General features: G+C 36.1%; 2 protein-coding genes across 7 annotated transcripts in view; one reads left to right on the top strand and one right to left on the bottom strand.

The window, feature by feature from the left end:
* The window catches only part of LOC133464383 (cytosolic carboxypeptidase-like protein 5), a 44,517-nt gene extending 36,536 nt beyond the window's left edge, over positions 1-7,981 (top strand). For 5 of the 6 annotated variants that reach the window (XM_061746304.1, XM_061746305.1, XM_061746306.1 and 2 more), the window contains 5 exons: positions 2,457-2,599; positions 2,724-2,776; positions 2,913-3,082; positions 4,799-4,935; positions 6,339-7,981. In XM_061746304.1, coding sequence (XP_061602288.1) covers positions 2,457-2,599; positions 2,724-2,776; positions 2,913-3,082; positions 4,799-4,935; positions 6,339-6,416 — 581 coding nt within the window. In that variant the 3' untranslated portion in view covers positions 6,417-7,981. The remainder of the gene's footprint in view (positions 1-2,456; positions 2,600-2,723; positions 2,777-2,912; positions 3,083-4,798; positions 4,936-6,338) is intronic. The other variant, XM_061746307.1, reaches the window with a different exon arrangement.
* A 1,754-nt stretch (positions 7,982-9,735) lies between these two features.
* ost4 (oligosaccharyltransferase complex subunit 4 (non-catalytic)) lies at positions 9,736-10,082 on the bottom strand. The gene is made up of 2 exons (XM_061746600.1): positions 9,946-10,082; positions 9,736-9,833 (listed from the first exon to the last, which is right to left on the bottom strand). Exon 1 carries the CDS (start codon positions 10,080-10,082, stop codon positions 9,969-9,971), a length of 114 nt encoding a protein of 37 aa, XP_061602584.1. The 3' UTR covers positions 9,736-9,833; positions 9,946-9,968.
* Positions 10,083-12,432: the final 2,350 nt, after the last annotated feature.

Below are 12,432 nucleotides of genomic sequence, written 5' to 3'. Positions count from 1 at the left end.
TCGTGGAAGTGTAGATATTTGTGTATTTCAGCTTTATGTGCTGTCGTTTCAAATATGGTGATGGTCTGTGTTGTAGCACCGACAGTTTAGTTGCTGTGAAGATGCAGAGGTGCAGCATCTGTGCCCCGGGGGGGGGAAAAAAAAAACAAAAAAGAATACAAAAAAAAGTTTGAGTAGGAACGTTCATTGTTTGGATCAAAATAACTCTCAGAAACGCCGGCCCTGCCTCGCTGTAGCTGCTGTGGCTGCTGTGGCTGCCGTCTGATCCAGTGCTGTGGCACTTTGTCGCTACGCCGTGCCTTGCTTTGTTGTAAGCGGTAGGCTTTGAAAGCTCTGCTCATACTTTAGATCTATTTGGGTATCCACCGTGCTGCTCGCGTTGAGACAAGGGCTGCTCTTTGCAGTGAAGACTAGAGGAAAAAGGGAACGTGAAGGTTCTTTTAACATGAGCGGCTTTTTTTCCACTGTTTTGGCCAAAACACTGTTGCTTTGCAGAAGAAAAAAAACAACTCATAACCATAAGTGATGTTGGCATATCGTTTTGAAGGGGCATAGTTAAGATTTTTGTTAACATTCTCACAAAACAAAGTCTTGAAAATTAGATAACTCAAGCACAGATTTGTGGCTACTTTTCTCTCACAGCAACAGTTCTCAACGTTTGAGTAAATAAAGCAAACTAGGGCTGGGCGATATGGACCAAAAGTCATATCTCGATATTTTCTAGCTGAATGCCGATACTCGATATATATCGATATTTTTTCTGTACCATAATTGGGGTTTCCCCCAAAGCATTATAGCATAGCATCTCTGTTAGCATCTCTGTTAGCATCTCTGTTAGCTTCATTTTTTCTGAGGCAAACCCTTAAAAAAACAGTCAGTTTTAATACAAAGCCTCGTGCCAAATGTCACACAGGTTCCTTTATTAACAGAGGTCTGCACAATATCAAAATGTATAAAACAAATGAAATAAAAATAAACTGCCTGCATATATAGAATAAAAATGCTTCTTGAATAAAATAAAACAAATATCCCTTTCCTGCATAACAATTAAATTAAAATAAACTGTGCAATTAATACAATGTAGACAGTAACAGGCAGACTTTTCCACTGAGGTTGACAGTTGTGAAAATAACAAAAACATTTGTGCAATTCTCAAATAAAACATTCAAGTCAATTTGTCACAAAATAAGCTATATCAAAATCATTAAAAAAAAAAATTTGAATTTTTTTTTTTTAAATCGATAAAAACGATATTGTCTCGTACCATATCACGTTTGAAAATATATCGATATACAGTATATTAAAATCTCGATATATCGCCCAGCCCTACTCCTAATATAAACCACTAAACTTTGAGGTAAAAGCTGTCTTAATGGACATTTATTATAAAAGATAATGCCAGAAATGTTGATTTAACGTGATCTAATTTACTCTGAGGTTTTGGTTTCCTGCATAACAATTAAATTAAAATACACTGTGCAATTAATACAATGTAGACAGTAACAGGCAGACTTTTCCACCGAGGTTGACAGTTGTGCAAATAACAAAAAAAATGTGCAAATCTCAAATAAAAAAATTCAAGTCAATTTGTCACAAAATAAGCTATATCAAAATCATACATTTTTTTATTTTTTATTTTTTTTAATAATCGATATAAACGATTGTCTCGTACCATATCGCGTTTGAAAATATATCGATATATATTAAAATCTCGATATATCGCCCAGCCCTAAAGCAAACATTAAGCTCTTTGGAGAGTAAATTCATAAAACACTTTTGTGCTTATGGGACAAACAAAAGTCTTCACATCATGCCCCTTTAAGATCATTACAATGATTATTTTCATGCATTCATCACGCAGATCAGTGCTCTGCAGAATGGGGTGAGCGTGCTGTAGATATATATATATATATATGCTGCTCTCTCACTGTGAACTTTGATGTCCCGCGTTGCAGCAGTTTTAACCTTAAAGTGTCCCTTCATTCACAATTACATCATTAGCTAGGCTATAAGTGGAAACACTTATGCATATTCACAAAGACCTTTATACTTAATATTCCTTATTGGACTTGTGCCATTTCCTTCAACATGGTGCTTTACCTCCCACACCAGACTGCAGATGTGTTTGTCCTTGTAACAATCTACCGATATCATCTTTATTGAATGTTGCTGCTGTCTTTTACCTCTTTTCTGTTTAACTTCTGGAATAAAAAATCTCACTTTGTGAAGCAAGTACTCCTGTGTGTCCTCTGTGCTCCTTTTGTCTGTGTGTTCGACCTTCATTTTTCAGCTCCGTGTGTCGGGGGAACTGATCACAGCTCCTTGAAAATCAAGTCGTTAACCTGCTTTAATTGTTTTATAGAGTAATTAATTGCCAGGCAAATAGCTCAGGAGCCGAACTGTCCCAGGATGTTTAGTTTGTGTCCTGTATTTATGACCCTTCATGTTGTCGACAGGCATCAGCTGCCCAGATTTAAAGGCTGGTGCTGCCAGTTCAGTGAGCTGGTCCAGAATCCCTTTCTCCACGCGTTCTGGGCGCGCAGGCCGAGGTTGCCGAACTCATGAAACGAATAGTCGCCCTGCAGAGACGTGTAGAGAGGTTAGATTACCTTGTTGGCTCACTCACAAAGCCAGCACGTCTCACTTCTGAGTATTTTAATACAGTTTATCCCACTGTGTTGTAGTCTCAGCCTGTGTCATCTTTTTGTGTCCGTCCGTCACAGACTTCTAAAGACTCGGTGTCTCAACATATCCTGTCATCCATCAAATTTCGCAAGTAAGTCCTCTCTTTTGGGTTTACGAGTTTACAAATCTGCGTTCTCACGCCGCAGCGATGCAAACTGTGGAGATTAATCTTTTCTGTGCTTTTATTGGTATTATTTTTTTGTAAACCCGCTCTCTTGCCTGCCCAGGTGTGATCTCCACCTGCCCATGAGCCACATTCCCATCTGGAGGATGGGGTCGACGGAGACCCCTCCCAAACACGGCAATAAAACATCTCACAACTCGCCGGGGAATAAGAAGGTGTCGGCCAACGTGAAGCTGCTCAGGCCCGGCCTCCACAGGCACCTGCCGATCTCGGGTATGTACACCTCATTCATGTTTGTGATGGTAGATATTAGGGCTGAAACGATTCCTCGAATAATTCGAGTAATTCGATTACAAAAAATTATCGAGGAATTTTCTCTGCCTCGAGGAATCGTTTAATTTTGCAGCTTAAAGCAGGGTGTTTCGCCCGGACTACGTTTAATGCGGCACAACGCGCTGATGCTGCGCACGAGAAGAAAGAGGCGGATATGTTTGGTTTTAGTAACATGCCGTGCTCAGGCATAGATATATATATATTATATATCTATGTGCTCAGCCAGTCTGCAATGGCCCAGACGGGAGACACATGTAGTTCAGTGCTTAACTTTTATTTTTAATCCACGCTATATTCTTCTGGTCCGTTCTCCTATATGTTCCCCCTCTAACCCGGTACATACATAGGTTCCTCTAAACATCTTTTCCCGCTACAGTTTTAACTAAAAGAAAAGGCAGAAAATGTCAGAAAAATAAAAACGTAATAAAGCTACGTTTTCAATTTTAGCTCTGTAGTCATTCATGGATAAAACAAGCAGCACTGGTGCCTAATGTGCTCCAATACAGCAGGTCTCATAATTATATTTTGAACACTGCCAAAACTCAAAAACTTATACTTTAACTTAAAACTTAACTAGCACTTAAAATTTGCTTGACACAAATTAAAGTTCAATTGAAACACGTGGGAAAAACACCTAACCTTTTAAGTTACCGGTATGTGTGTTATCGGGTGTAATGGCATTTTTAGGTTAGAAATAAGAAAATTTCTTGGTAAGATCATTAGTTTTTTTGAGTGAAGGCAGTGAATTTGGTCGACTGGTGTAAGTTCAGGGTTTTTAAATGAACAGCCATGAACCTACTGTATTATATAATTTAGTCTTAGTGATGTCAATTAACATCTTATGTATATTTATAATTGCTCTTTAACTAAACAAAAATATGTTTTTATCGATAACTCGATTAATCAATGGAATTTTCAGTAGAATACTTGTTTACTAAAATATTCAATAGCTGCAGCCCTAGTTGATATTATTATTCTAGTATTTAATATGGACAAATGACCCTCCTCAGTTGTCTCATCAAGGTTTTCAAACATTTCTAGAGGATGAATTCTTCTCACATTGATGATTTCCTGACGTTTTAGTTAAGAATCATAAAGATTTTATTTGAAATGAAACATTTTGGCAGTGAATGAGTTGGCCTTAGGTGCAGATCTTCATGTCCCTTAATGTGATAACTGGGGTTTTTATAGAGCATATGGGGAAAAGATTTACTGATAATTATTCTAACCATTATTCATGTTTGAATGACCAAACCAAGTTTGCCAGGGAGTGTTTTTTATTTTTTCATTACTTGGCAACCTTGCATTTCACATAGGAAGAAAAAAGATGAACAAAACGGTCGATCACTTTCGAACTTTACAAACTTGCCTTTCAGGTCTTCCCTGTTTTCCTCATCAGCACAAAATTTGTTTTACTGAAAAAGTGTCATTAACATTATGGAATCAGCTGAGTTTAATGCTAATTGTAAACCGTGTCCATCAATACAAGGTGTGCACTTCCAGCACATCTGAAATGTAGCCATTTTGAAACAGCTGCACCTTATTTCCCAGCTGTTTCAGTTCCATGTGTCTTCTTTATCGATTCTTGTTTGTGCATCTAAGTATATGAGCCGTGGATGTTCACATCCAAAATCTGTTTTTTTTTTCTCCTTTCAGCAGGTGTATCAGAGAAAAAAGATGCTACACAGCTAGCGTCTAAATCCCCGGCTGTGGAGAGCACAGACAGGAGTGTCCATTATGAAGCAAATGTTATCATAGAGGCCGCGCCACCAGTGGACGGAGCTCTGCAACAGGTGAAAGTCTGCACATGAATGCCCACAGCAACGCTGGAATAAACCATGCATACGAATGAATCACGTGACCGTAATGCAGAAGTGTCAAGTAACGAAGTACAAATACTTTGTTACCTTACTTAAGTAGAAATTTTGGTTATCTATACTTCACTGGAGTAATTATTTTTCAGATGACTTTTTACTTTTACTCCTTACATTTTCACGCAATTATCTGTACTTTTTACTCCTTACATTTTAAAAACAGCCTCGTTACTCTATTTCATTTCGGCCTTTAATAAAAACTATCCAGTTAAATTGCTCCATCCGGATAGAGTGAATTTGGTTGTGGTTGTTTCAGATGTTCTTGTCCAGTTTTGTTCTTACATCCGTTCCCTCAGATTCCTGCAACTAAACTTGGATGTACATTCCAATAAATGTTAGGATAATGGATAATATGCCTCTGAACTAGGGAACTATGGACTAAAAAATGTATCACGATAATTTCTGGCATTTATCTCGATAACGATAAAAATGACAATGACAAATTCAACTACACCTTTTCAAATATAAATCTATTGCTCTCAGATCCGCCATGTTTGTTACACAAAACATCATCAACGGGAATTTATCCTTCTTTCTTTCTTTCTTTCTTTCTTTCTTTCTTTCTTTCTTTCTTTCTTTCTTTCTTTCTTTCTTTCTTTCAGGCTCATTTCCTTCCTTCCTTATTTCCTCCTGCTCTCTCCTTCCTTCTTCCCTTCCTCTTTTCTTCCTTCCTTCCTTCCTTCCTTCCTTCCTTCCTTCCTTCCTTCCTTCCTTCCTTCCTTCCTTCCTTCCTTCCTTCCTTCCTTCCTTCCTTCCTTCCTTCCTTCCTTCCTTCCTTCCTTCCTTCCTTCCTTCACGTACGTTTTGCGTGGATTTAACGCAGAACCATAAATCAGCTTTACACAAAAACGTCATCAACGGGAATTTATCATTTTTACCGCGAGATGATACATTTTTACCGTGGGGAATTTTTTTGACGGTTTATCGTGAACGGTAAAATATCACCCATTCCTACTGTGAAGTTTGACTTTTTGCGCCATTACAATACTTATAGGCAACTAGTCATCATATCTGCTGCTCTCTGAAACACATGTTAATGCTCAATAGTACACATATATGGTTCTTTAATATATTTGCATTATACTAAGATGCATTCATTTTCAATGGCTTTTGTCCTTAATGGCTTTTTTCCCCCTTACATTACTTTTACTTTTATACTTTAAGTAGTTTTGAAACCAGTACTTTTATACTTTTACTTGAGTAAATAACTTGAGTTGATACTTCAACTTCTACACGAGTATTTTTAAACTCTAGTATCTATACTTCTACCTGAGTAATGAATGTGAATACTTTTGACACCTCTGCCATAATGTGTTTTTTAGGCTGAGGAGACCACAGCGATGCCTATCCCAGAAGTTGTGAACATGTGCGAGGCAGCGCCCCTCTGTGGAGAAGCCTAGATACTCCACCAAGACTGAGGATCTCTTCTTTAGGCCTTTCCTTTTCCTCCTAACTGTGAAGCTTTCTGTGGACCACTTGGGATTCTGCAGACGCACACACTGGCCTATGTGTAGTGCCTTCTGGGTCAGCTGCAGCATGTCATCAAAATACAGTACAATATAGAGGCGTGGTTAACAGTTTCTCCTGCAAAGTCCTAAAAAAAGCGTATATTTTATTTATTTTTTTTGCTTACGATCTGGTGGTGAGATGAGTTGTCAGCCATGTGAGTAATGAAATTAATGTTGCACAGGCAGACACAAAAACCATGAATTAGCACTAAAATTACATTCCATAAAAATAAAAAACGAGTAAGAATGTCGTCAGGAGAGCCTTGTTTGACGTGCAATAGAAGAATTTTGTCTCTTTGAAAGGTTTCCTGAGCAAGCGTGTTCTTTTCAGCCAGCAACTGCCCATTAAAATCACTGAGCAATCTTACTTTTCACAGGAGCAGCTAAAGGTTAAGTGCCTTTCTTCCACAACAAAGACCTTCCCCCCACAGATCTGTACCATTTAAAGTGTTATTGAAATGTTCCAGCTCTCATTACTGCACTTAACATATTGTTTTAAGCCCTTCTATCTGCTCCAACACAGGAATATTAAATGCACTCTGACCAACACTGTCACGCACCGGTGAACCTCTAGTAACCCACTCCACTCGTGCCGTCACTGCAGAGAGGGGAAGCTTTGTTCACAATACCGAGCACAACAGCACATTTTAATGACTATTATCATAGTGGCTGATGACACAAATATAAGTTATGTGTAATTATCTGAGATTGTGTTTGAAGAGTAGTGTAAATAAAGTTAATTCCTGTGGACTTGTGACATTTAGAATTGAAAAATCAATCGTGCAGTCCTAGAGTAGATATCTGAAACAAGATTTGTTTTCTTTATTCAGAAGACATATCACTGATGTTAATTCTTTGACTTGAGATCAACTTTGTTTGAGCCAAGTGATCGTTTTAAGATAAATTCAGACTTGTGCCCAGAGGGTATTAGTTAGGAAGGGCATGAAAAACCCCATGGTACGGTAACTTGGAGCAGTGTTTCCCCAACCCTGGTCCTCACGCACACTGTCCTGAAGGTTTTAGATCAGGGGGGTCAAACTCATTTTGCTTGGCGGGCCGGATTTGACCAATTTTTTTCTCAGGGGCCGCACGCTCAAAATTACGACGGAGTATTAGGGCCAAACTAAGACAAAAAAAATTGGAAATTACGAGAATAAAGTCATAATATAATGAGAATAAAGTCGTAAATTTACCAGAATAAAGTCGTAATGTTGCGAGAATAAAGTCGTAATATTACGAGAATAAAGTCATAACATTACGATAATAAAGTCGTAATATTATCGAGAATAAAGTCGTAATATTACAAGAATAAAGTCGTAGTTTATGAGAATAAAGTCGTAATATTATGAAAATAAAGTGGTAATTTATCTTGTGAAGTTATATATATAATATATTTAATATTACGACTTTATTCTCGTAATATTATGACTTTATTCTCGTAATTTTTTTGTCTTAGTTTGGCCCTAATACTCCGTTGTACAAAATAACAAAAACGGTGCAAACAATTTTTTTTCTTTTTACTATTGTTATCTAATCCAATATCAGTTTAGTTAATTTTAAAGGAAATATGCACTTTGTTTACACTCTAATTATGTCAAATATATTTCTTCAGGATCTTTTCTTGAAATTTCTCGTTTTTGTTCAAATTATGTAAGATACTTTTAATATCATTTTACAAAGATAAACAGAAACAAGTATGTTTTTATATTTGGTTTTTTTTTTTTATAGGAAAATTAATTAAAAGCAAAATCTCTTATTAAATCCAAAAGTGTTTCTTTGTGATTTAGAGATTTTTCAAGTACAATTAAGTGTATGTATTTTTAAAAATTGGCGCGGATATTTACGCCAGTGTGCCGAAAAAGTCAGCACTTCTCTTTTAACTGTTTTACTTTGACACTATCCTCGTATTCAAAACTGAAATTCTCCAAATAAATATCTTCTATCTTTTTTAGCAGTGATATTTTTCCTGCGAAAATATATAATAGTAGTCAGTTAATAAAAATAAACGACCGTCTACAAAGAAATGAAGTTCTAGAAAACTAAAAAAATGTCAAACTGCTCTATTTGTGGAATAACGATGGATTTGTAGAAGAAATATATTATCGGATATGCTGCGATTCATGGCAATTATTTATACCTTTTTAGTAAATTAACATTTTGTTTTTTTGCGTTGGAAACTTCTCGCGGGCCGCATGAAAATCTCTCTCTGGCCGCACATTTGACACCCCTGTTTTAGATGCTGCCCTGCTTCTTCAGCACACCGTGATACAAGTATCTGTGTCGTCAGAACTGTGCAGACCTTGATGACAAGCTGGAGATTACTAAGAATTTGAATCTGGTGTGCTGAAGCAGGGTAGGATCTAACACATGCAGGGGAGTGTGCCATAGGGATGGGCGGTATGGACTAAAAAATGTATCACGATAATTTCTGGCATTTATCCCGATAACGATAAAAATGACGATAAAAAAAACACCAATTCAACTCCACCTTTTTAACTATAAATCTATCTCGCTCTCAGATCCACCATGTTTGTTACACAAAAACATAATCAACGGGAATTTATCCTTTTTTCTTTCTTTCTATTTCTTTCTTTCAGGCTCATTTCCTTCTTTCCTTCCTCTTTTCTCCCTCCCTTCCTTCCTTCCTTCCTTCCTCCTGCTCTCTCCTTCCTTCTTCCCTTCCTCTTTTCTCCCTTCCTTCCTTCCTACTGTACATGGTGCGTGGATTTAACACAGAACCATAAATCAGCTTTACACAAAAACGTCATCAACGAGAATTTATCGTTTTTACCGCGAGATGACAAATTCTTATCGTGAGGACGGTATATCGTGAACGGTAAAATATCGCCCATTCCTAGTGTGCCACAAGGACCAGGGTTGGGAAACACTGACTTAGAGCATTCAATTAAAAAAAAAAGTCAAAGTTGATATAAATCCAGAAGACTCAACTGCAGCTGTTCTTTTGATGAATTTGTTTAAACAATTAAATCATTCAAAACTGTAAGCACTGCATGTGTACTGAATATGCTAGTCACGTCACTGTCCCCTATTATGAATTTTTGTTTTGATGGAGTTATTTTACCACACAATTTGTGATTGAAAGTGCAATGTTGGAATGAAAAAGTTAATATCTTGAAATAAACCTTAATAATGTTGTTTCTGTACGAGTGTGTGTGCATGTAGAAAAAGCTAACTGGAACATCAGACTGAATGAATTTCAAACATTTTTATTAGAAACCAAACTTGTGCAAACAGAAATTCATGTTTTGGAATGGGGACAGACGGTGTTGGCTTTGATTCCCATGTAACCTGTGAGGAGGTGAAGAAAAAAAACAGGTAAGTACATTCTCAAATGAATGTAAAAGGTCACCTGCAGTAGTGAAGACCATAAAAACAAATATATCAAGTCAGGCCAGCTCACCTTTCTGGTTATCCAGGGGCATTTTAGTCCTGCTTCTTGGGATTATTGACAGCAACATAATGGTACAAGACGACAAGCAGGAACAACGAGACGCCAAGCATGTTGGCAAAGATGGCCAGCTGGACGTCAGTCACCATCCTGCAGGAGGAGTTCAACATAAAGTTACAACCAGTACTGGAGATGAGGGGGGATGAGGAGGGATGGCATCCCCCCTGAAATAAAAACGGTCAAAATCATCCCCCCTGTAAAACTGCCATCCCCCCTTTCCATCCCTTATGTCATTTCATCAATGAATGTGGTTTTACTGCTATTTCAACATTTAGAGTCATCAGAAAAATAACTTATTTGACAATTTTCACCTGTTTCAAGTAAATTTTCACTTGAAATAAGTAGAAAAATCTGCCAGTGGGACAAGATTTATCTTCTCATTACAAGCAAAAAAATCTTGTTCCACTGGCAGATTTTTCTACTTATTTCAAGTGAAAATCTACTTGAAACAGGTGAAAATTGTTGTTTTTTTCCAGTGATGAGTCTTGTTTTAACTGTAATGAGATTTCTTTTACTAAAATGAGACATTTTAACTAGAAATAAGACAAATATTCTTGTTAAGATTTTGAGTTTTTGCAGTGATCCATGTTACTTATCCTGTGAAGGACAGAGTCATATTGATAAGTTCAGAAAACTGTTTTTTATTGTTGTGTTTTGATGTATTTGATGTAAGCCCAGTGGATATTTAAAGCTTACAGAAGGCTGCATTTAACTGCTGCTATGTCATTCCTGCAGTATTTCTGCAGGTGTTTTGGTCAGTGCTATTATTTGTAATATATTATATTATTTGTAATCAGCACAAATTATCTGTCCCCATATGATAAAATCCACCATCCCCCCTGATTTTTTTTTTACAACTCCAACTCGAGTACAACTGGTTACAACAGGACATGCTGCCTTCTAAACAGACCCCTTTTCAATCATGTGCAGGATTAAGACTTCTCACATATATTAATTGTACTTTGGGACATTGTTTTTCTCCATCGACATTATACAGGACTGTCTCGGAAAATTAGAATATTGTGATAAAGTTCTTTATTTTCTGTAATGCAATTAAAAAAAAAATAAAAATCATACATTCTGGATTCATTACAAATCAACTGAAATATTGCAAGCCTTTTATTATTTTAATATTGCTGATTATGGCTTACAGTTTAAGATTAAGATTCCCAGAATATTCTAATTTTTTGAGATAGGATATTTGAGTTTTCTTAAGCTGTAAGCCATGATCAGCAATATTAAAATAATAAAAGGCTTGCAATATTTCAGTTGATTTGTAATGAATCCAGAATGTATTACATTTTTGTTTTTGTAATTGCATTACAGAAAATCACAATATTCTAATTTTCTGAGACAGTCCTGTACATTTGCAAAGTTTTCAGTAGCAAAGCTATTAAATTACCATTTTACACAATTTATCAAAGCGGATCAGATTTTTTCAGCGGGGAAGGTTTCACTATGATAACAATGTTTAAATCCTGCAAGTCATTTGTTCATTGAAATGTGTGAAGCTCATCCCCATTTATGCTCCCACTCATGAACACTCCACAAGGGGAAAACAACTTTTAAAAGGGAAAGAAAAGGAAACTGAAATGTACAAGTTTCAGTGAAACCTGCAAAAGGTCCAAAAGTTTGGAATGAGCTTGGTAGTGCTATAAAAGAGTCTGGATCTCTATCAATTAAAAAAAAAAAAGACTAAAACAAAAATTGTTATTAAATTATGTCTCTTATTAAATTTTTTATGTACCAATACCTGATGTATTTTTATAAGAATATATTTGTATCTAGGAAATCTGAGGAGGTCTCAGGGTTTTTTTGTGTGTTTTTTCTTATTTAGGTTATAAGGTTATTAGACTGTATGTATATGTATTATATGTAGGGCTGTTCGATTAATCGATTTTAAATCGTAATCGCGATTATGTAATTAGAACGATGTTAAAACGTGAAGCTCGTAAAATCGATTTTTCACTTTTTTTTTTTTTTTTTTACCTTGTCTGCACACATTATTTCCATCAATCATTAATATGGTAGCAAATGTAATGACTGACATTACACACCTGTACCTCCTTCATGGGTTGCATTATTATTTAGCATGCAAAGACCCAGTTTAGTTTAATTAGAAAATGTCTTGTTTTATTTAATTGGAAATATAACTTACTGTATGTTTGCAAGTGCTGATTTGCTGATTTTTTTTCAGAGATAAAACTTTATATTTTATTATATTTTTTAAAACTTTTTTTCAACTTATTTTACAGAGCTTTGCACTTTATTCATTCATTTTTGGTTTAATAAGAGCAAAGTTTGCACTTAAAGCCCAATGGGGCAAATGTTCAATAAAAAAAACAGCATATTTGAAATCATTTCTTTGCCTTTTGTCAATTCACAAAATAATCGTAATCGAAAATCGGATTTTGAGAGAAAAAAAAAAATCGAGATTTT

This window comes from Cololabis saira, chromosome 18 (genome assembly GCF_033807715.1).
Source record: "Cololabis saira isolate AMF1-May2022 chromosome 18, fColSai1.1, whole genome shotgun sequence".
Classification (NCBI taxonomy): Eukaryota; Metazoa; Chordata; class Actinopteri; order Beloniformes; family Belonidae; genus Cololabis; species Cololabis saira.
Note: the sequence above shows the minus strand (reverse complement) of the source record. Positions and strands in the feature narration are given on the sequence as shown.